The sequence below is a fragment of the Nicotiana attenuata genome, chromosome 9 (genome assembly GCF_001879085.1).
Source record: "Nicotiana attenuata strain UT chromosome 9, NIATTr2, whole genome shotgun sequence".
Lineage (NCBI taxonomy): Eukaryota > Viridiplantae > Streptophyta > Magnoliopsida > Solanales > Solanaceae > Nicotiana > Nicotiana attenuata.
In genome coordinates this window covers 39,460,620-39,485,247 of record NC_031997.1, presented here as the reverse complement: position 1 = coordinate 39,485,247, position 24,628 = coordinate 39,460,620, and the positions used below count along the sequence as shown (strand labels likewise).

At 41.5% G+C, this 24,628-nt stretch overlaps 1 protein-coding gene across 1 annotated transcript; it reads right to left on the bottom strand.

The window, feature by feature from the left end:
• LOC109232667 lies at nucleotides 8,055-9,144 on the bottom strand. Its single transcript, XM_019398422.1, has 2 exons — nucleotides 8,347-9,144; nucleotides 8,055-8,279 (listed from the first exon to the last, which is right to left on the bottom strand). The coding sequence occupies exons 1-2, from the start codon at nucleotides 9,142-9,144 to the stop codon at nucleotides 8,055-8,057; spliced, it is 1,023 nt and encodes a 340-aa protein (XP_019253967.1).

Sequence of the window (24,628 nt, the reverse complement as noted above, 5' to 3'; positions counted from 1 at the left end):
AGATAAATACAACTCAATAACATCAAACAAAGCCATAGGAATCAATTCCAAACAATATAGTTTGAATCTTAAACCAAATCCCCAAAAGTCAACAAAAGTAAAACCGGATCCACATGATCAAAACCCGAGTCAAGGGATGGATAGCAACTATCCATAACACTATGAGTCCAAATATGTGATTCGATTTCAAAATCGAGTCCAAATCGACTCGCGGATCTCCAATTTACACTCTCAAATATTATAGTAAAAACCCCCAAATTTCTCTTTCAAATATCATAATCTATGTGTAAAAATCTATTTGAAAAACAAGATATCAAAGTCATGTAAAAATTATTACTCTTAAAGTGGTGATCAAATTCGTCCTAAACATCGGGTCTAGACGAGCTCCAAAACTCAAAATAATGAAAAATGCTCAAACCCTCGAAATATACATTGTTCCTAGCGATTTTCGCATATGCGGACAAATCTGTTGCATTTACGACAATGCTTCTACTGTAAAATACTCGCTTATGCAAGGTCACTCCAGACCGCTCGCTCCTATGGAGCTTCACTTCATTTCTGAGATCCCGCAGGTGCGACAAAATCTCGCTTCCATGCAAACTCCCCAAGCCTGCCTGCCTTCACTTCTGCATGCAATACGTCCGCATCTGCATCCTCGTAGATGTGCAAGACCTTCACATCAACGGACCTTACAATCCTAGTTGTCCCTCGCATCTGTGGACCCCTGTCCGCTTCTGCGGACTCGCACCAGTGCACAAAACCTCGTAGGTGTGACATACCAGCATCAGAACTGCCAATCAATATCAAATTGATCCAAAACACAACCTGTGAGACCCCGTCCAATCATAACGACTGGTCCTAATACCTTCCCAAATATATTCAAAGGCTCAAGACACTGAAATTAATATAAAAACTAATAATTGATGAACAAAACCCATGTTGAACTTCTCTTAGGTTCGTTAGCTTCCAACTTCAAACCACGCCTTGAATTCAAGCCTAACCAATCCAAATTCTAACAAAACTTTACACAAAAGTTCCAAATGACATAAAGAACCTATACAAAGTTTTGGAACAATAACCGGATTTCGATATCATCAAAGTCCACCCCCGGTGAAACGTTTGAACTCTCCCATCCTACCAATTACAACTTTTGGCAATTAGAGCGAAAACATCCTGTGAACCACTAAATCCAATTCCAAATGTACGCCTATATCCAAAGTTATCATATAAACCTATTGGAACAATCATAACACCAATCCAAGGTCATTTACACAAAAGTCAAACATTAATCAACTTTATAAATTAGGCTTCTAAAATGAGACTACGTGTCTCAATTCACTCTCAAACATTCTCGAAACCAAACCAACCACCCCGCGAGTTGAGAAAACTACAAACATACATACAGGAGGCACCAAGTTGGTGTACGGGGCTCAAATACACAAAACGACTACCTGAGCCGTTACAGGACTGCTTACTTCCTTGATTATATTCTGGAGCACATGAATTCACAATGGATATGTAACATTATTAGACTTCTTTGTTAGATTGAGTAGTGAAGCCTTGGATGCATTGTGACATTGAGTTATTTATTGAGACAACAATTGTTATGATTATGTTGTTCATGCTTTGAATATTTCATGTGGCATACGTATGGGAAGTGTTTGTAGATTGTATATGCTAGAGCTCAATTGTTGCTATCAACCATGATCATGAGTGTAGTGTTTTTTTTAATGTGTGGCTTGTTAGGTACTTGAAGAGGAAGTATTTAGTTGGTTGACTCGAGGGCGACCAACATTTAAGTATGGGGTGTTGATTTCGGGCTATAATTCCATATTTTACGACGTTACTCGCCATACTTGCTAATTGTATTGATTATAATTTGTGCGACATTTGAGGTTTATTAATTTGGTTTTATGTGCATGAATACATGGACATGAAGTGGAGAAAAGCTGCACAAAATGGTACTTATAAGCTACAAAATAGAGCACAAAAAGAAGACATTACAAGGCATTGAAAGTCGGCGTCCAAAATAGTACAAGGCTATGAAAAGTCACAGCCTTAGATAGCGCAAAGCATTGTGCAGCACAACGAAGTTGGCGCCCCTAATGGCGTAAGGCATTGTAGCTTTGGTGCCTCTTATCGCGCCCCGCACTGACGAGGTCTATACGAGCCACTTTTTTTCCTCCTCAGTTTTGGACGTGGACACTTTAGTCCTATCTTATAAATACCTCATAAAATTAGTTTTCAGAGGGGGACATTATTTTGGAGGCACAAAACGGCCAGAAGAATTGCAAGCACTAGATAATGCTTTTAATTATTAACATAATTGTTAGCATGACTATGAGTTGCTAATTTAATTATCAATAATTTAATTGAACCTTTTGGAGGATGAATTCTCCTTTACATTCTAACATAATTTTTGCTTTGAATTTCCCTACTTGTTCAACTATGTGCTTATTTTAGTTAATTGAAGAGCTCTCAATTGACTGTGCCTGTTTATTATGTCATGCTTGAGAACGAGTGCATATAGGTTGTTGTTGAGCAATATCACTCTCAAGGAAGATGAGAGATCAATGTTGGGGGTTTTAAAGCGGGATAAGAGATGACAAAGCTTTGGTGTGGTCCTAGTGAAATGTGAGAAATTGCCAACTAGTATAGTTCGAGAGAATATGACTTGTACATTATTCTAGTTGCTCGAGAGAGAATTACAATAAGTCGAGTGCTCATGATCGGTAGAGAAAACTTAGGCGAAATTGTAGGAGACGTAGCGGAAGGATTCTGACAATTGGGAAAATCATAATTCTAGGCTTGTCAAATCTTATCTCCAACCTTTAGTATCTTTAGTTAATAAATTTACTGCTTGAATATTTGTTAGTTTATAAGTTAGGAACAAAAATCCTAATCTTATTACATAGAAAATTGTTCGAACTTGTCTTCTTAGTGATAATGAATAGTTGTAGCTAAACCTTAGTTCTCTATAGGATTCGACTCCGGACTCGTGGATCAAATTATATCTACAGTGACCGCTTAGTCTTAAATAAGACATAGTTGAGCCTGATCACAACTTGAGAGAAAATGGTGGATAGAGATGTTTACCCTCAAAAATGGATAACAATTAAATTTGTAAGTGGTTTTCAGAATACGTGGATTTATTCAATACAAAAGATAACAATTGCTAGAGTGAACAAATAAAAGATATAATAAATTATCAAACCGCTTGAAAATAAAAGGGGGGTTGTTTCTGGACTCAAGGGCAGCCTCAATAAGGTTTCCATCTTCGATCTAGGCTCACAAAGACCAGCACTGATGAACAAGAATAAGAACAAAGAAAATAACGGTATATTGCCTTAGTATGCGTGTGTTACAATGTGTCAAATGAATAATCAGACTCCCCTTTATATAGTAGGGGAGCTTTACCCTAAGTACAATTCTATAAAAGATAATCAATCTGTTCAACTAATCACCGATACGTGCCGAGATCCACGCCGTGATATCCGGCCGGTCGCGGATATTATGGCCTACTGTTGGTCGTGCTTGGTTGCCTGACAACGTTCTCCGAAGCCTTTTAGGATTTGGACCGATCCCGGATCATGGCCCCGATATTCTTGAGGGTGGGGGTCATGCCCCCGGACTCTGACTCGATGAGACCCTTGCCTCGATTCCAGTCCCTTGTCACCATGCCTCTTGTTCGATTTATCTTATCGGAGGCCGGGTTGTACCATGAGTTCGGTTTTACCCTATACAAGAGAGATAATGATCCTTCTAATTAAATGCGTATTAGAGCCTTTTTAGTTTCTGCATAATAACTCACTTTAAAACCAATAATCTCTTATATAGTCACCCTATTTAGATTCATTTCTTTTTTTTTAGCAAACCACTAGGTATAGCCTAGGGCTAGTTTTTATTTATGTAAAATTAAAATACAACTTGTGAAAATGTTCTAAAAAATGTACTGAATAATCCTTGCATATTACATGTAACCTATTATCAAAATTGAGTAATGTACTCAAAATTGATATCACATAATGACAAGTAAAAATTGCATAATACAAAACTAGCCCATGAGAGTAGCCCGTATAATTTGGCCCAAGTAAGGTCTTCCATCGCACAACATCCCATCCCAGCGTTACATATGGCTTGCATAATAGCCACAAATTTCCGCTTCTTTCAATTGCAAGTATAGTCATTTTAATTGCATCCTTTTCAATGTACACGTGTTTTCTTGTATTGATCCATTTATAACCTTCTTTGTTGCATTTAGTCCTGTTATTTCACTCCATTTATTAATTTGCTCACGCCTGTATGTATCATAGGTATTAACGACTATCCATGTGTTCACTTCAAAGCTCATTTGTGCTCCAACTTTGCCTTGTCTTCTCTGCCTTTGTTGTCCTGCTATTGTCCTTCCTTGAATCACCCCATTGCTACAACATATTTTCCTTTGTTCAGGTGTGCCTCTGTATCTGGAATTACCTGCTGCATGCGGTTTTTGAGATGCCTTTATGCCTGAAGATGCTCCATCCTGTGTGCTGCATATACTATGATAGTAGATGGTGGATTGCCAAGTTTTGTATGTGATGCTCTTGACCAGTAGACTGCACCGCATTGCCTCGTTTGGATTGCATGTTGAAGCTCCAGTCGATTTTGCTACATTAATACACCTGCAGATTGTCATGAGGACAAATATCACCTCCTGTTGTTGTATGTTGCTTTTATTGTTTGATTTTTTGTATGCCTGACCCCCTGTATGTAATGCCTTGTATCCCTCCTTATGTTTTATTATTTTCTTCCACAGGTGCATCATCCAGCTGGATTCCCTCAGAGTGGGAATTTTGCTCTCTGCAGGCTGTGTACCTGTATGACACCATATCATTACTTGTTTTGTTTTTGTGTTTGTTTTTATTGTCTTTCTTCCAAGAATGTGATATCCTGCTCTCCTCTGTGATAATATGTGACTCCTGACCAATCTTAGGGTGTTATTATAGGACCCTAACACCCTTGTCAGCCTTCTCTTTGCTTCCCTCAAGAATTTGCATTTCACATTCTTTCCACCACAAACTGTGGACTTCCCTGTTACTATGCCATACTCTATATTTAATTCCTCCCCGATGGACTGAGTACTTAGTACTAATACCACCACGTGGGGTTTCCTTAAAATATAGAATATAGATAGCATTGGTGTACCTGCAAAAAAGAACACATCATTAGTAAAAAAGTGATCCCTCATGCTCTCCGCTATACTGGTTTGAACATGAAGAATGTCAATATTAGCTCTTGTTTCTCTTTCTCTCCCAAACTCCATTCCTTCTCCTATTTCCTTGCTACCTTGACTCTTAAATATGGGCATTGCATCTTGTCCTCATTTACTATCTTTCTGCCTTTAGCATCCAGGTCCCAGAATCCATAGCATTCAATGTCTCCCACATCTAAAGCATGATTTGCTAGGTGGTCTGCTAAAGAGTTTCCTTCCCTGTATATATGAGTTATTCTGAAATTAAATTCACCTTTCAATCTTAGAATCTCATCTACCTGATCAATAATGCACCAAGGAGGCTTCCATGATCCCTCAATTATGTTTTTCAAAAGTAATGAATCAGTCTGCAACCATATCTGATTATAATTCATTGTTTTGCACATCTTCAAAGCCTCCACAATTGCTTTTGCTTCAGCTTCATTATTTGTTCCCTCATTGATCTCCTTACCTTGTGCATATTTGAGGTCCCCTGCTTCATCTCTTAAGCAGAAACCTATAGAACTTCTTCCTGGATTTCCCTTACATGCTCCATTAGTGTTAATCTTGATCCATCCAACTTCTGGTAGCTCCCATATCACCTTCTCATGCTTCAGCTTTGGTGTATATTGTTCCATCATGTACAGAAGATTTGACCACCTGTGAGGAACCTTTACACCTGGCTTCCTTAGTTGCACCAAGTTCTGCAATGTTATTGATAAATTACCCTGCTTACTGAAACAACATCCCCATATTTCAAGCTATTCCTCCTTTTCCATAGTTCCCAGGTAATACATGCTGGTAGTGCCTGCATAATTGGCTTTAGTCTAGGCACAACTGGGGCTGTCCAACACCTAGTGATAGCTTGATGTAGTGTCAACCCATGTACTGCAATCCCTGCTCTATCTAAGAAAAATCTCCACACCAATTCTGCAGCTTTTGATGTAAAGAACAAATGTACAAGTGATTCTTCCTTAGGTTCAGCACAACACCAGCACCTAGATGGAATTAGATAGCCCAATTTCTTCATAAAGTCATCCAGAGGTAGTTTAGCTTTCCAAACTTTCCACATAAAGAATGAAATTTTGAATGGACGCCCGTTTACCCATATCACCTTATAGGCTACCCTAGGATCTTCTCTTCTTCTCAAGTATTCCCATGCTTTCTTCACTGAAAAGTTACCTCTTGTTTCAAGCATCCAAAATGGAATATCAAGGACATTTTCCTGGGATGGAGGATTAATCTTCCCTATTATGTGCATGGCCAGTTCTTCTGGGAGAGTCTGCAATAACTTATTAGTATCCCATGCTCCACTGTCCACCAAGTCCCTCACATTGATTATATCTTCATCTATGCCAAAGTTCTGTGGAACTAAAAAATACAGAGCTCCCAATCCAGGCCAATTGTCATACCAAAACATTGAAGATCCCATTCTTACCTTCCAAAAGATCTGATGCTCTATTAAGTCTCTGCATTCAAGCATTTTTCTCCAAACATGAGACCCATTCCTCCATGGCACAACTACTGCATTCAATTTCTTGCAGTACTTCTGACACATAAAGGAACTCCATAGACTAGGTTTAGTCCTAAAATTCCACCACAGCTTGCAAAAGAGTGCTTTGGACACATCATGTAATGACCTGAAACCTATTCCTCCTTCCTCACATGGCATACATAAAGTGTTCCATGATGCCCAATGTCTGCTATGACCTCCCACAGCACTGCTCCAAAAGAATTGGGCAAAGATCTTGTGTAACCTATTTATCACATAGTTAGGAGGATTTACTGCAGACAGCAAGTGTACTGGCATGCTTTGCAAAACACTGGAGATCAGCACAGCTCTCCCCCCTATAGATAATATCTTTCCTTTCCATGCCTGTAACTTGTCCATTGCCTTTGATATCATAGGTTGATAGTATTCAAGTTTCCTCCTTGCATATAAAATAGGACACCCCAAATAAGTGAAGGGAAACCCTTGCCTCCCAAAGCCTGTTACCCTTTCAACCTTTCTAACAACCTCCGAATCTGTTAAGTGGTGCATGTATACAGCTGATTTACTTCTGTTAATCAACTGACCTGAAGCAGCTTCGTACAAGTGGAGAATTTCCTTGTTTAACACCTCTAGAAGATTTAAAAAACCCATGTGCTTGGCCATTAACCAATACTGAATACCAGTTATTGCCCACCAAATCAAAGATCATTCCAATGAACCTTTCACAGAAATCAAATTTCCTCAACATCTTGGTTAAGAACAACCATGATACCCTGTCATATGCCTTTGTCATGTCAAGCTTAATCACCACATTTGGCCCAGCCCTTGTTCTAAGCCTAATGTCTTTTATAATCTCCTGAGTTTAAAGAACATTTTCTACTATACTCCTCTCCTTCACAAAGCCTGCTTGTTCTTCTGAAATTAAACCAGGCAATAACTCCACCAACCTTTCATGAATAACTCTTGAAAAGATCTTGTTGATGAAATTACTTAAACTGATTGGTCTCAGATCAAAAAATGTGGTGACCTCTTTCTTCTTTGGCAAAAGTACTAGGTTTGTATGAGTGACATATTTTGGCAACTGCTGGCCATTACAAAATGCTAGCACCATTGCATAAATATCCTCTCCTACAATATCCCAACATGATTGATAAAAGGCTCCAATATATCCATCCGGTCCACTTGCTGCTTCCCCATTCAGGCCATTTACTGCATTTTTAACTTCTTCTCTTGTGGGGATTGCTATTAATTTTTCATTTTGCTCATCTTCTATTAATCTAGGTACATGTTCCATGATATGAAGACTGATGGAACTCCTGATTCTGTGAATTGCTACTTATAGAAATTAACTGCCTCTTCTGCAATTTGTTCATCTTCTTCCAACCAGCTGCCGTTACTATCTTGGATCCTTTTTAATTGTAACCTTTTCCTCCTTCCTCTAACTTGAGCATGAAAGAACTTGGTGTTTCTATCACCATCTTTGAACCATGACATTCCTGCTTTTTGCTTCCAGAACTCCTCCTCTAGTGCTAAATATTTCATCAGTTCTGCCTGCACCTTCTTTAATCATTCTCTATTCATCTGAGTTGGATATGCCTCAAAGTGTCTTTCAATGTACAAGTACCACTTCTTCTAGGCTAGCAATCTTCTGAAAAATATCACCATATGTTGTTCTGCTCCATGATGATAAAACCTTCTTCAACTTCTTTAGTTTGTGGTTAAACAGCACAAATGGATTTGCACAAAAATCTGCTGTCCAGTTCTCTTTCACCACTGCTTTAAATGATTCATGCTTAGTCCAAAAGTTCAGAAATCTGAAAGTTTTCTTGATAGGATGTGTTCCAATATCACATTTCAGTAGCATGGGACAGTGATCTGAGCAAGTCTTAGATAAATGAGTAAACTCCAAACCTGGAAAAATTTCCTGCAGTTCTACATTCCCCAAGCACCTGTCAATCCTTTTAATTATACAATCATCCTCATATCTTCCATTCCACCAGGTAAATATGCTCCCTTTGAACCCCAAATCTGACAAGTTACAAGTATTTACACAGTGCCTAAAATCATCTATTTCATTCAGTGATACTGGCAGACCACCAAATTTCTCCTCTTCATCCCAAATGACATTAAAATCTCCCCCTACAAGCCATGGGGAAGTCATATCAGATGCCATTGCATACAATGAATCCCACAGTTCTATTCTCTCAATATGATCACATTTTGCATAGACCAATGTTAGGATCAGTACTACATGTGTTTCAGTGTGAAATAGATTCAGAGTCAACTGCTGCACCATGTTGTACATAATGTCCACTTCATATACCTCATCAATAAATGCCCATATTTTGTTTGATACATTTACTACTGCCTGAGCAAGTCCTATCCTTCTTATGTATCTTTCCACCTTATTAGCTTGCTGCATGGGTTCCAATATTCCTATGAATTCAAAATGATGCTGTCTCTACATAAGAATCAATCTTTCAAAGGCCTGCATAGTATTGACAGACCTGACATTCCATATAATTGCATCCATTAGTGGTTAAGAGATTTAAAGAGGGTTCTCCTTGTTTGGACTCCACCAGTTGGAACAGTTTGATTTTCTTTATGTTGCTTCTTTTTTCCTTTTGCTGCAGACTTGACTTTCTCAATTTGTCTGGGTGAAAGATCTCCTTGTTTGGTAATATTGAGAAAGTTTTGTGCTGTGGACTCTTCATCCATATCCTTTCCTGTCAGTTCCTCTCCTTCTATTGCTGCACCCTCTGCAACCTCCACTACAGTAGAGGTCCTCTGAATTGTTATTGCTGCTTTCTCATTAACTGTGTTAGGTGCCAATATAACTTCTGTTGCCTCATCAACTTGTTGCTTCTGCTTTGCTGCTATATTTGGAACAGCTTTCATTGGTGACATGCCTGTAGGATCTACAGAAGTTCCTCCTTCAGTTCCTCCTGGATCTATGTTGTTGCCATCTATTTCCTTAGAATTCTCTTGTTCAGCCACATTGCCTTTATTGATGCTCCCTTTCTCATTGTTCTGCTTTTGACCATTACTTTCATCTTCTGTAGTCTTCTTGTCTTGTTCTTCTGAATTTTTGGTATCTTTAGCCTTCCCATTGACATCTTGATCTCCTTCATCAAAATTGTCTCCCCCAATTTCTTCCTCACTTTGCATTGCATCAGGAATCAATCCTTCTTCAGGTTCTTCTTCAACTTCTTCAGACCATAATTTACCTCCCTTCCATTTTGCTTTTTCATTGTGTTGAAAAATCTCAAACTCTGTATCTTGTATGTGATCATTGTCCTTCCCCTTTGCAAGTGCCAACTCAACTCTAGTATCCTGTGAAGTATGTCTTGGACTGATGTGTTTGTGGCCACAATGTTTCCATTAAAGGCCCTTTGCACCCATGCTGCAGTAGATTGTAGGACTTGCTGTTCATACTCCTTCCTTTCCTTGGTCATTGCTTCTTCTTTTTCTATTAATTTACTCAGTTTTGCTGGTGTAACACTAGCAGCTTGTACTACACCTGTATCTCTCTTTCCTCCATTCTTTCCCTTATCACTCCCAGGGGACCTAGGCTTAAAAACTGGAGCTGTATGATTTAAAATGCCTTTTGTATTAGGCAGTACACTTTGCTCCATTTGTTCTTCCACTAACGCTAACTGATTGTTAGCATTCCCTTAACTATTTTCAACCTCCAAAATCTCAAACTTGTTATTTGTCTGTACCTGCTGAGGCACTACTGCATTATGTTTTTCAACTGGTATATTTCTTTAACAGTTTTTGTTCCTTCCACAGCCTGCTTGTCTTTTCCCTGAACTGTTCTATCCCTAACTTCCTTCCACTGAGCACCTAAATTGCCAACAACCTTCCCACTTGTTAGGATCATCATAGGAGCATTTTTCTTGTTATTCTCCTTGTTTTCTTGCACCCTATTAGGATCAACAGTCTGCTTCTCTTCATTCCTGTTTGCCATAAGTTCAGGATGCACCTTCCAACATTCCATTAAATCATGACCTTGCAACTTGCATTCCTTGCAATATTTAGGGAGATAATCGTATTTAATATTCACCCACTCAGACCTTATATCCCCAGTACTCTCATTGACAATATCCATCCTGACCTTCTTAGGGAGAGCAGCTAACAAGTCCACTAACACCTTTACACGTGCACAACTAGGTCTTGTTTTATTTACTGTAGCTTGATCAAGATGCTGTTCCCACAGCTGAAGACAGTAAAAATAAACACTCTTTAACAAAGTAGGTAGGAAACAAGTTTGGGAATGAAATCCAGGTCATTACCTTGGGTGTCTCCTCTCCAATTTTGAATTTAGAATCATAGATCAAAGTACGCAATTGATATTCCTCTCCATATTTTTCCTTAACATAATACACTCCTTTAGAGGAAAAATTAACATAATCTTGCCATAATGTAAACCTTACCAAAACATGTCTGTCCCTCAAGTAACCAATATTGCATTCACCCTTAATTCCACATTGCATTGGGATAATACGACGTAATTCATTGATTTCAGGCCATCCATGTGAAAATTTGCATACAACTGCATATTTCAAGCCTTCTATAATGTTCATACGTTCAACTTCAGATTCAGTAAAACAAATGAGAGACTGTCCTTGAAAGAACTTTGCTCGCCTAGGCACAATTGGTTCGACAGCTGCTGCATGATCATGCATGAGAGTTTTAGTTGACGTAGGACTCACTGCTTTTGCATAGTTCATGGCTTGTGGATCGTTTGTAGTTGTTGAATGCTGGGGATTGGTTGTAGGAGGCTGGGCAGAGGTGGGAGGAGGCTGACCAGCCGGAGAAAGTGGCTGGCCGCCGGCCGGCGAGGCCATGGAAGCAAAATCGCGTATTTTCTCTCTCTAGGAGCAAAAAATCGCCAGCCGTGAGGGTTTTTCTGTCTAGGTCTCTCCCTGAGATATTACAACTTATTTAGATTCATTTCAATTCCACTTTCTATCTTTTTTGCTTTTTTTTATTTCTATGGATATATAAATTTCTACAAGATTAAAGACCCATAGATTATACTGGATCTAAAGTAACATAACAACATGACTAAACTTTAATCCAAAATAATTGATAGGAGTATAACATATATGGATCTTTCTTTTCTATTCTGTCCTATCTTTCGCTAAGTCACAGAGTTTCCAGGAGATTGTCGATCCTATGAGACAACTTCTACTTACGTAATTTTGGGTCTAATTATCCTTTTTAACACCATCAATCACTATGCTCTCTTACCTTTCCACCGATGCCTCTAGAGGTCGATGTAGGTTAAAGTTGGTCATTTGCTTTATTATTTTATTTTTTGTCATCTTAAATTGCTTCATAAAACGTGAAGTATAATAGAAATAATTGCTATATTTAAAACTGTCAAACTCCAGATTAGTTTTTATTGCCCATCTCGTTACTTGTGAATGCCACTAGGGATGTTGTTGCGTTATCAAGGATAATTAGATGATAGAGATATTTGTGAGGCATGTATGCTAAGAAATCGTCTCACCTTGAACATCTTTTGTTCTGTCTGTTTTAATTCTTTGGAATGCTAACCTAAACTTAAAATGACAAGGTGTCCTTAATCCTGGAATGTGCTGTCTTTGACTTGGTACAATTCAAAACTCTAATCAACTTTGATTCTTAATGAACATTAATTGTGTGTCACTTACATGTCCTTCTTTATTGGAGTTATTGCTTATAAAAGCAAGTCAACTCGAGTCGTGTTATGACTTTTCAAATAAAGGAACAGAGTGTGAGAAATGTGAACGTAATTATAAGTCCTTAAACGAGGACATTTAATTTCTTTTCTTGTATAGCCAAAAAAAACCTTCTTTTCACCCTAGGCCTACTAGGAGATTGGGAACAACGTGTTCAAGTGACATCGAACCATTAGGTCAAGAAAATAGACTTGAGATTAACTATTAGGTGAAGTAACAAGAAAAGGATATATTAAACATAAGCAACAGAAAAATATACAAGGTAAAATAAATTACTACCTCCGGTCCCAAATATTGGGCAAATTGAACTTTTTAAATAGGCTCCTGTATTGGGTGATACCCTTTTTTGCTTGAGCCCGACCGGGTTGGGTCCGGTCCGGAGCAAATCGGGGCCATCGAACCCGACCTGGATGCAAGGTAGAACGACGGCCACGTCTACAACCGAGGTCGAGTCATTTCGAGACCGTTACAGAGCTCGATAGGAGTCACCACCGGATGGAGAAACACCCAAGGTCGGAAGCCGGACTCGTAACGGATAACCAAGCGTCGCCGGATATCTCGCCCAAACGTGATTTTCTCAACCACTTCAGGCCATTAAGGCGTAATTACAGGGATCCACGATGTAATCAATTTACCTACCTTATTTTTACCCTTAATCAGAAGGTATAAAAGGGGATCTCTCTAAATTCTTGTGGATAATCAAGCACAATTGTTCTAAGCAATATTATATTCTGCGATTATTTACTTTAACAAGCAATTGTTGAGTCTTTATTTTTATTTTCCTTAACCTAAAAACCTTTTGTATCTTTTAGTTCACGGATCCTTAAAACCCCATATAAATTCAATTGTTATCCGGATTCGAGGGTAAACAGCTCCTTTTAAATATTTGACGGTTTAAAAAAGGCAGAATAGTCTAAATGGCACTTATACTTGTGCCACTTTGTCATCCCGGTCCCCAAACTTAATGAAGTTTCATCTAGACACCTCTACTCGTTTAAAAGTAATATTTTAAACCCTTCTGACCGTGTGTGTTCCTTAATCGTCTCACTGTATTATCCACGTCAGATAAAAATATTCCATGTCATTATTTTTATTTACAAAAACTATTTTTGGAAAAGAAAAAGTTGAATCCTAAAGTTTTCTCTCACAAGCACATTCATGCCTTTCTCTCTCTGAGAATCAGCCATTAGTAAGGACTGAGTTTCCTTGATTCAAGAAATGCAGGTGGGAAGTTGCAATTTGAGAGGATTGAGGGAATCAAACCCAGATTACAAGTTCTGGAGGAGCATACTGGAAGAAGAAAAGGCAAAAACATCTGGTGAATCAAAAGAATCAGGGCCAAGATTAGCCCACTTGAGCTTCCATGCCCATCCCACCAACGCCCCAACAAGAACAGCAATCTATATGAACCCCACAAACATCACTAGCTCTAACAATACCTCCCCAAAACTAAGTCTTTCTAAAATCTCAAGTACAGCCGCTACCAAAACCATAATAACAAGCAAAAAAAAAAAGAAGAAAAAGATACAATCCTCAATACCACCTTTGAGCACGGCGTCAAAAAAGAAGGAAAAGATGAGAGGAGAAAGGGGTAGAAGGACTGGAGATTGGAAGACGCTTGAATGCTTCTGGGCGTTAACCCCCCTTTATTTTTTCTTTTCTTTTTATTTTTTGGTATTTTTAATTACAATCATAAACTTTTACTCGCTTCTTAAAGCGTGTAGTCACGCATTTTATCCAACTCAGCAAAGCAAATGCCACATAGACTTGGTCAATGGCCAAAAGGGCTTAAAATATTACTTTTGAACGAGTAGAGGTGTCTAGATGAAACTTCATTATGTTTGTGGACCGGGATGACAAAGTGGCACAAGTATAAGTGCCATTTAGGCTATTCTGCCGTTTAAAAAATAACATGTCAATTCTTACTTTTTATTAAATCCTTACAATTCATAGTTCTGTGTTTATTAAGTATTACATTTAAGGAGCTATTAGGCACAGCTTAGCAATGTTCTTATGATTAAGGCCATTAATTCATTTCTGAAAATATGTATAAATACCTTACCAGATACTTCCTCCCGTCAAGTTTACTTGTCATGGTTACTAAATAATATAGCGATTTCGTCGGTCATTCTGTGTATTGGAGTTTTGTACCCCTATTTGATGCTTTTTATGTGTATGTTTAGGGCTTTGTGACTTGCAGGGTTGATTGATTTAGTTTCGTGAAGGTTTGAGTTAGACTTGGGACACAAGTCTCATTTTGGAAGCTTAAGTTGTTATCACAACCCGAAATCCCACCAAAAATCGTGATGGTGCCTAACCCGCTTGCTAGGCAAGCCAACACAATAACAATCATAAGTCTAAAGCAGATTAATTGAATTTTAACAAATTACTCAATATGATAAGAAACTGAATAATCTCAAACGGATAACATAGATAATCTATCTGAGGCATAGTCTAAACACGATCACAGCTGCCTATACTGCCCCAAATATGAATGTCACAATCATCTAACAAGAGTATGTAAAATCATATGAACCACTGTCTGTCTGAATAAAATATATAGACATAAGAGATAAGTAGGGAGGAAGACTTCATGTGCTGCGAAAGCAGTTCACCATGAAGTCTCCATAAGTCCACCTACTGTGACGGATGAATGTTATTTACACCAGCCTCAGATCCTGTGGAAAAAATATAGAAGTGTAGTATGAGCGTAAACCACGGTACCCAGTAAGTATCAAGTCTAGCCTCGAAGAAGTAGGGCGAGTGGTCAACACCAACACTCACTAACAATCAAATAATTAGATGAAATAATAAATCAACATGAGTGTTTACCTTGAAAATGGTAATAACAATTAGATTTGATTTTGTGGTTCCAATAATATGTGATTTATTTTTATGCTAGTTGTTAGGCAGTAGATGCTAGTGAAGCATTAGAAAGTAAGATAATAACATGTAGACAATGTAATGGCTGGAAATCGGGGCCTCGAGCTTGCATATACGGGGCATCAAGGTCGAGTCGGATGCCCGGCTGAGGGCAGTCGATGGAGGATTAACAATTATGATAAATTTGATGAAGGCTCTTTATGACCAATAATGAGAAATAAATGAAGAACAATAATGAAATGTAATAAATATAAGTAAGACAAAAAATGTAAGAAATAGAATCAAATAGAGAGTATGTTTGAGTTAAAGAGCAGAGAATCTTCTTGTATTGAATGTAGTGTGTTTTATATTTTGTAACTTGTCTTTACAAAATGACAAGGAGCCCCTTTATAGATGAGGGAGAATCCCAACATAGTACAAATGCATTTATTACAAAGATATGGAGCTGGTACAGCCATTTAATGCTATTGTACGGGTTTTGAACTAGCCTAATAGACTTGGTTAGCTCTAATCATTTGCCTCGGGAACTTCCCGCTAGTGCATCATAGCCACTGGTTTGCACTGCCTCAATGTCGATCATTATGAACCCTCGGGGGCGAACTCCGACCTAGACTTCGAACCTTCCGGGGGTGCTTTCAACGATGCGCCCTAATGATCATAAAATTAAGTCCTCTGATTTTTACCGTATACAGATAATCCCGCATTTCCTAGAATAAAATGATAGGAACGGTTTTGAACTCCTACTTCTTAGGCACTACCATCATGACGTCAGCCTATCAGAGCATTAAATGCCATAACTCAAAAAGTCGCGCAAGGGTCGCTATCAATACGACTATCGAGAAGCCCATGAACTGCTATTGGTTCGTCCTTTCCGCTGCCCATATGGCTTCTATAAATACTTCAATCGTTTAGTGATTAACACTTTTACAACATCTTCAAACTTTCAGAGCTAAGGTCATCCCTTTTCACATTCTTCTTTCTTCCGTTCTTGGTTCCTCACTTCTTCTCTCAGAAAGACCTTTCCACCACCATGGCTAGAACCTCTAAAACAGTGCCTCAAAAAGAGGGTGCTGCCTTTTTGTCTCGAACATCCAAGGGCAAACCCAAAGTGGCCCCCACCGTTGAACAGTGTATCGCCACCCAGTTTGATACTGTGAAGGATTTTTCTATCGAGAGACCCTTATCTACGCCGGGCCGGTGCGAACACGTGTCCCGGTATATTAGCGTCGTGACTAATATACAAAAAGTGAGGGAAGACTATCAATGGGAAAGAAACAATGATGGTTGAGATTCCCAGTTCTAATGAGAGCATAACGGACCACAAGGCTGGCTTACTTCATGTATATACATACCCATTCACTTTAGGTCCCGTTGATTCTTCAGATCCTTCTTCCTCGGTGATAGATCCAGTTATTCTCGACTTCTGTCATAAGTATCAAGTGACGCTTGGCCAAATTTATTCATCTTTCTAGAGGATAGTCTATATGCTATGTTATTTTTTCAACAAGGTCGGGGGTATGACTTTCACCTTTGACCACTTGATTAGACTATATAGCCCTCGTCTCTTTCGAGGTCTGATCAAGCTTCACCCTCAGTCTGCGAGGCTGTTTTTCTCGAGCATTGACGAGAACAAGTATCGCGGGTGGATGAGCAGGTTTGTCCGAGTGAGGACCTCTGACATCATCCCGGCCGAAAGGATGCCATTCCCGGAGAAGTGGAATATGGAGCGTAAGTGCCACTCCCTCGAGCATGCTTTACTGTCTTCTTACCTTCTTCTCAAAAAATGATCTTCCCTTTGTTTATGCAGCTACCATTTGGTATTCCGAAGCGGTCCAGGACCTGTCGGGGTGGATTAGGAAACTGAATACTTCATTCCCTTATCTCGAGCGTTCTTGGCCCGACTTGGAAAAAACGCGGTGACCGGCCAAGAATCACGGTAAGCCTTTTGTTGCCGCCTCTACCATGTTTCAATATCTCTTTTGCTTACCCTCCGCGTTGACAAGCTTTGAGTATTATGCTTGTGCAGGCCTTGGAGATGGAGTGCTGATGAGACCGCCTCCCGATGACGAGGAAAAGACCTCGAAACCCGATAAGGGTAAGAAGAGGAAGAAAGAGGCGGCTATTAAATCTCCTATGTCAAAGAAGCCCAAATCACGCAGGCCTCGAGCTGATACCCAGGTCTCAATTTCAGCTATTGGGGCAAGTCCCATTACTGAGGATGAAGATGACGATGATGATGAGAACCCTTTGATACAAAGGACGGGGTCAGGAATGGATGCCCCGCAGATGACTGGGTCGAGGGCCGCTAAATCAGGAATGATTGATTCCGCTCGAGCCCATGTTGTGGAGGCCTTCGAGGAGGGTGTGGATACGGTCCCCGAGTTCTTAACCAGACGTGGTACAGTCCCTGTCGAGAAACCCGTTACTGATGTCTCCGGAGAACCCGAACCCGAAGATTCTCGGGAGCGAGACGAGACCCTTAGGGAGCTTAATGCCATGGGTGGCACTGATTTGGGCACTTCATACTCATCGGGGGAGATCAGGGATGCTCAGGATCAGGATACCGCTGGTGCGGGGGCCTTTCACGGAGGGAGGAATGTGCTTGAAGACCTTCTCACCGATTTCGATGATAATATCGATCTCGATGCTCACGCTGCCCTCGAGGAGGCGGAGAGGCTTCATCGACAGGTGATACTCTTGGCATGTCATTTGTGTTTCTAAATCTTTGTGCTTGACCTTCTATCTTTTCTGTGGTGTTGTAGTCCAAGAAGATGTACGATCATGCCTTCTCTAAGCTCCAAAATGAGCTTTCATGCCGTCGCAAGGAGGTCGAGAATCTGACCTCGGGTTTAAAGGAGTCGGAGACCTCTTCTGCCCGAAACAAGGAGGAGCTGAGTGGGCTTCGGGTGAGGTTGGAAGGAATGTGCCGATAAAAAGACATCCTTGCCGAGCATGTAATACTGTATTTGCGAACTTGCCTTTTGTCCTTGTAATTTGGTGTTTTACCTTACTTTCTTTTCCCTTGTAGGTCAAGCAAAAGAAGGCCCTCGTGGAGCAGCTTCGAGAGGAGGCAGTTGCCAAGGATGCGGAGGTCCTCGATTTGAGGGGACAGAATGGGGTCGTGGCCTCGGAGAGGGACCATCTACGGACGAAGCTGGCATCGACCCGGGACCTTCTACATAGTGCCAAGGAGGAGGTTGCCTCACTATCGTTGGCGCGTCATCGTATAAGAAAGATGCCACCACTGCGAATGAACGAGCTCGAGAGATATTAGCGAAGGCCAAGCAGGAGCTGACTCGGGCCGTTGCTTACGCTCGTGCGCAAGCGAGGAGGCAGGCTCTTGAGGAAGCGAGTGATAAGGGCGCCGATCTCTCAGCTGAGATCGAGGAAGCCCGAACCTTGGAGGAAAAATTTGATTTTTCGACCACTTCAGATGAGGGTTCCGACGATGATTCCGAGGGCACTGGGGTGCAGAGTAGACTTAGGTTGTCTTTTTTCCTTTTTGTGCAAGGGTTTTTTAGGGGAAAGGCATTGTAAATGTGTTTTTGGAAATATAACCATTTTCCCGCCTCATGTATTTCGCATTCCAAATTTTAATGCTTTTGTCTTCGAATTCTGATGTTGGCTCTTCAGGGCATATACTTGGAGCAGTCGATCCCTTTGAGATCGGGTACCATCTCAAATTTGGGCCGTTAGTTTCTATAGGGTCGATGCCTGCAATAGCAAAAATTCTCAGGGTCTAATGATTTCCGAGCGCTTGCGTGATAGTGTCATTTAAGTGGCATGGTTGCGAAGTGACCGAGGTGGCCCCACCGGTGCGCTTCCCAAAAAAATGATATTGATATGGTCAGATTCCGTTGGTCGCCAGGTCAGGCGAATAGTCGCCGCCTGCTCTATATATGTACTTGTTTTCCCTTTATTTGAAGATATTCTTGTATTAAGCGGCTATCTTCTTTGTAGGGTTCTCCTTTCTTGCGCCAATTTCCCTTTGCCTGAAAGCTTTTGCCTAAGCCTTTTATTTCCCCTTTCTTTGCTTTACCATAGACATGGCTACCGTGCCCACATTCGCTTGCCAAGGAGAGGAGGGTTCTTTCCTAGTTTCGCACTTGGTCGGTGGTACACCACCGGCGTCCGGCGACCTAACATCGAGGTGCTTTGTCTAGAAGAAGGACTTTACGTTAGAGAAACCTCTCAACGTTCCGGGCCACCGGGAGCATGCGTCGAGGTTTATCTCCTCAATAGGGGAGGAGCATCTCGAGGTAGTCAAAAAAGACTTTAGATGGAGAGAAAAGGTGGTGTTGCAGGTACCTTCCCCGGAAGAGAGCATTACGGCAAATGTTGATGGGTTTTTGAACGTATATACGTACCCCTTTACATTGGGCCCTCTCGATAGGGTCATGCTCGAGTTTTGTAAAAGGTATCAGGTTACCTTGGCGCAGGCTCAACCATCCTTTTGGAAGATAGTGCTGATGATAAGGTACTTTGCGGATAAGGTCGAGCTCGAATTCACCCTTAGTCATCTCATTAGGTTATACCGGCCCTTGCATACCGGGGCCTGATTACTCTGCGACGTCGATCCCCCCGGCCCCTTGCCGTTAGCGATGAAGAAGATGATGACTAAGGGTAGATGAGCTGATTTGTTCGAGCACGGACATTTGACATTATCCCTAGAGAGTTTCTGCCATTTCCTGAGAAACGGAATTTCACACGTAAGTGGTACACTTGTGTTTTTATCATTTTTGTCCATAGTGGAGGCGGGCCCCGTAAAGATGCGTTCCTTTTTATTTTCTTCAGCGATCCCTTTACTGCCGAATGAGGTATCCGACCTGGCTGGTCTCGTAAGCTTGCAGCTTGCTCAACTTATGATAAGTGCAAATGGCAAGACCTGTCCACGGAGAGATGGGAGGCAAAACATCATGGTAGGTGCTTAGTGGCTTGTTTTCTCAGGAAGGCACTTTCTTTTTAGTGCACTAACTCTGCCACCGCAGGTGTTGGAGAATTTCCCAAGATGAGGCTGTGTCCCTTCGGGGAGGAGGAAAGATTTCTAACCTTGGGGCCGAGGATTGATAACAAAAGGAAGGCGTCTTCGAAGAACGAGGATGCTCGCAGCGGGGCGAGCCCTGCTCGGAGGTTCAAAAGAGACGTGTGGCCGAACCCGTGGCATCTAAATCTTCTATTTTTAGAAAAATGGTTCCTTTCTTGCCTCCGTCTCCCATTCCCGTCGAAGGTACTTCGAGGGACAAGGGTTTCCTGCCGCCTTCCTCTTCCCCTACTAAAGGTACTTCGGGGAAAATTCGAGGCCAGGGGCCGAGTGAATCGAGTGGAACATTGGGCGACCGCGCTTTCATTGGGAGTAGTTTTACTGTGGCCGTTGAGGCCAAGCCAGTAAATGTGTGCTCGACTTTTGACAAAGCTCAGTGGCTCAGCTCCATGGTGTTTTTTTGTAGTCGGTACAGGCTTTTTTAGTTTCGTGCCTTCCCTTTCTTATTGAGCTCCCTTTTCGCAGGCATCTGACAAGCTCAAGTCCGAGCTGCTTCGTCGTGAAGCAAAGTTGCGGAAAGCTTTGGATGGGGAGAAGTCCCTCAGGCTTCCTTGTAAGAATAGGGGAGACGAGTTGGACTACCTGCGGTACGAGGCGGATCGAAGTTCGAACTACGAAAGCTATCTCGAAAGACAGGTAACACTTATTTTGAGTCGATGTATGCTCCTCCTTCTGCTTTCGATGATTAATATTCCGATATTCCAGCTGCAGAGTAAAATGGAGGACCTGGAACGACTTTGGGGCGAAGTTGGCTAGGTTAAGTATGAGTGTAAAGAGCCAAAGGCTCAGGTAGATACCCAAGTTGCGGCCAAGAGGGATGCTTTGGCCAAGGCTTCCGCCCTAGAAGTGCAACTCCGGAATGCTCTAGCAAACAGCTCGGTCCGAACGAGCATGATTACGAAGCTCGAGTCTGAACTTCTAAAGATAAAGGCCGAGGTTGTAGATGCTTGGGATTAAGCCGAGGAGATCCGAACCAGGGTTGATAAGAAAGTGGCCGTCTATTGACGCTGCCGACGCTCGAGCTGAGCTGAGAGGGGCTCTCGATCGGGAGAGTAGGAGCAAAGAGTATGTTAGGTGTAAATCTCGAAGGGAAACCCTCGAGGATATCCATGCCAGGGGCTTCGATCTCTTGGAAGAGATAGAACAGGAAAAGGTGGACGAATATGATGCTAAGTTCCTTCTGTCCGATGCCGAAGATAGTGAGAAAGAAGCCGACGAGCCATAGTCCCCGTGGGGGACGTGGATTAGGCCTTCCTTTTCTGATTTTGTGTATAGTGATTTCAAAGAACATTTGTAAATGGCGCCTGTATTTTTTCACATATATGTATAAAAGGAAGCCTTGCGGTTTCACTTTTCATGCACTTCCCTTTGCTTCGATGTTTGTTAGTCATTAGCCAGATGAACTGGTCTTCGAATTAAAAGAACCCTTATGTTTATAGTACTTCCCTGGGGCTCGTTGGGCTGGCCCGTAGGCTCTTATGCGTTTGGTTGGTACGACATTTTAGTATAAGCCAACGTTTAAGCTCTTATGCTTTTGCTCTTAGGCATATTCAGTTAACTTTTTTAGGCTTAGTCTCCGAGTCGGGTTTCGGCTCGATCTCATTGACCCTTAAGTTTTTGAATTTAAAGCTGGCCCTTAGGCTCTTACGCGTTAGGTCGGTATGACCTTTTATATGGGCTGGCGGCAGTGGCTCTTACGCGTTGGGTCGGTACGACCTTTTATATGGGCTGGCGGCAGTGGCTCTTGCGCATTGGGTCGGTACGACCTCTAATATAGACTTTATTTTTCCCTCGTTAAAGACTTTTTGAAATTGTGTTTGCCAGACTCTTTGACGGTTCGATAAAAACCTCAATTGTAAGTCGTTATGCAGTGATGAACGAGCACCTCGGGAGGTTTTGCTCAGTGGCTGAGTATTTCAAAGCCTATAGTTTGGAGTTGACATGGTCGAAGCTCTTTTGCCTATGTTTGGGGTAGCCCGTTTAACCGGTTCTTTTTGAAGTACTTTCAAAGTAATTAAAGGCCTCTTATTTTATAGCGATGGTCGTGCGTCCCCGAGTCGCGTTAGTTTGGCTGGTACAGCCTTGTGACCGTAGTCATTGTGTTTAGCCGGAGCCTTTCAGTCTCCGAGTGAAGTAGTTTTCGGTGTCTATATTGAGGGTATGCCTTTTTAGGGGTGTTATAAGTTCGATATATAGCCTTAACTTTAAGATCCGGATTATGCCTTTTGTAAGGTCTTATAAATTTTACATGCCTTACTTGAGGTCTTACAGTTTTGGTTACTTGGTACAAGTATGGTTCATGCCTTTCTTGAGGTCTTACAGTTTTTGGTGTTGCCTTATAAAGGTCTTACGAGGTCGAGGTTGCCCATATGAGGTCTTTAGGCCTCGAATTTTTATAAGTCGATGGGATGGCAATTGGCTGCAGTCCCCGAGACATTGAAAGTTTTCTTGGCTCTGGAGCCATTTTTGTGGACTTGATGTTGCCTTATCGAGGGCTTACGAGTTTGAAGCTTCCGACCCGGGGGCCATACGGTTTCGAGTTTCTAACGCCAGTCCCTGAGTGTTCGGGACATTTTTGGCTTCTAGAGCCATTTTTGTAACCTTGATGTTGCCTCACTGAGGGCTTGCAAGTTCAAAGCTTCCGACCCGGAGGTCATACTGCTTCGAGTTTTTGACGTCAGTCCCCAAGTGTTCGGAACGTGTTTGGCTCTGGAGCCGTTTTTGTAAGAAATAGCGAACTTCTTTGAAACGCAAAATGCTTTGATGGAGGGGAAAATATTCTTTGATTACTTGGTATAAGTATACACATTTTCGTTGTCAAGGGCTCGGATTTTCTATACGGACACTGTTAGTTCGATCGTTTGGCCCGGTACATCATTTTCCTATCGAGACCCCACTTAGCACATCTTGGCTTCTCCGGGGAGGTGACCTTCCGGGGGGATGCCCCCCAGTATTCGAGGTTGATTGAAGAGCCTTGAATACTTGTTGAGTCTTCCTTAGGCAGCATATAGATGTTACCTCGTTGAAAACCTTGTCGGTAAAACCCTTCTTGGGATAAAAACCCATTTGAAGGAAAAGAGTGCAACGTATGCTTTTGGAACCTAAGGCCTTCAAGTTGGAAAGCGCTTCGGCTGTTTCGATCGGATACCTGCACACAGGTTAGTGTGAAATGTAATTAAAAAGCGAGATGATTATACCTTAGTGTCGATGGCGCCTTGAGCCTCGATGTGCTTCGAATGAGGCTGGAACGGGAAGAATTCCATGAGAGCAAAACTATTACTTTTAGAAAACGGACTTACTTAGTTCAACAAAAGGTCTTGACCAACAAAAAGAGCTTTTTCCACCAGTCTTTTAGGCAGGGCACCTTCATTCTCTTCATGTTTGCTTGTGGGACAGGACACGGTCCTTTTCTTGTTTAGCCGAGCGTAGCCGAGAATATAGCTTTTATTGCTATTTTACTATTGCTTATCCTTTGGTTCCTTCGATGGTGAAGGTATTGGAGTCGGTGCCACATCGTGCACCGCAAACTTCTCTTTTGTTGCATTCTGTTCTCCGTATACGGTTTTTATCCCATCCTTTGTCGAGAATTTCATCATTCGATGGAGGGTGGATGGTACTACTCTCATGCAGTGTATCTACGACCTTCCGAGCAAGGCGTTGTATCTCATGTCCCCTTCGATGACATGAAACTTAACATTTTGGGTTGTGCCGGCCACGTTAACCGTGAGGGTGATTTCTCCTTTTATTATTTCGCTCGCCATGTTGAATCCGTTGAGGACTCAAGAAGTGGGCACGATCTGGTCGAGCAGTTCGAGCTGCTCCACCACCCTCGACCTGATGATGTTGGCCGAGCTACCTGGATCCACAAGCACACGCTTAATTTGAAATGTATTTACAAGAAAAGAAATTATCAATGCGTCGTTATGGGGTTGACATAGAGCCTCGACGTCTTCGTTGCTGAATGTGAGGGCGTCCTCGGGTATGTAACCTCGAGTTCGCTTTTCTCTGGATGGATATTTTTGTTCCCTTGACCATGGGTTCCTGTAAAGCATCGATACCTCCGAAGATCATGTGGATGACATGTTGTGGCTCGTCTGTTTCTCTTTTCTTGGTCGCCTCTCTTTCCGGGAACTTATTTTTGGCTCGGTCGTTGAGGAATTCTCGGAGGTGACCTTTGCTGAGTAGTCAGGCTCCTTCTTCCCTAAGTTGTCGACAATCCTTGGTCTTGTGACCGTGTGTGTTGTAAAATTAAC

Excerpts from the sequence above, each read along its gene's own strand:
- LOC109232667 (XM_019398422.1), bottom strand. The coding sequence starts at position 9,144 with ATGCAGCAAGCTAATAAGGTGGAAAGATACATAAGAAGGATAGGACTT. Across the intron at positions 8,280-8,346 it reads TTGCTAGCCTAGAAGAAGTG|GTGCAGGCAGAACTGATGAA; the intron begins GTACTTGTACAT and ends TGATTAAAGAAG.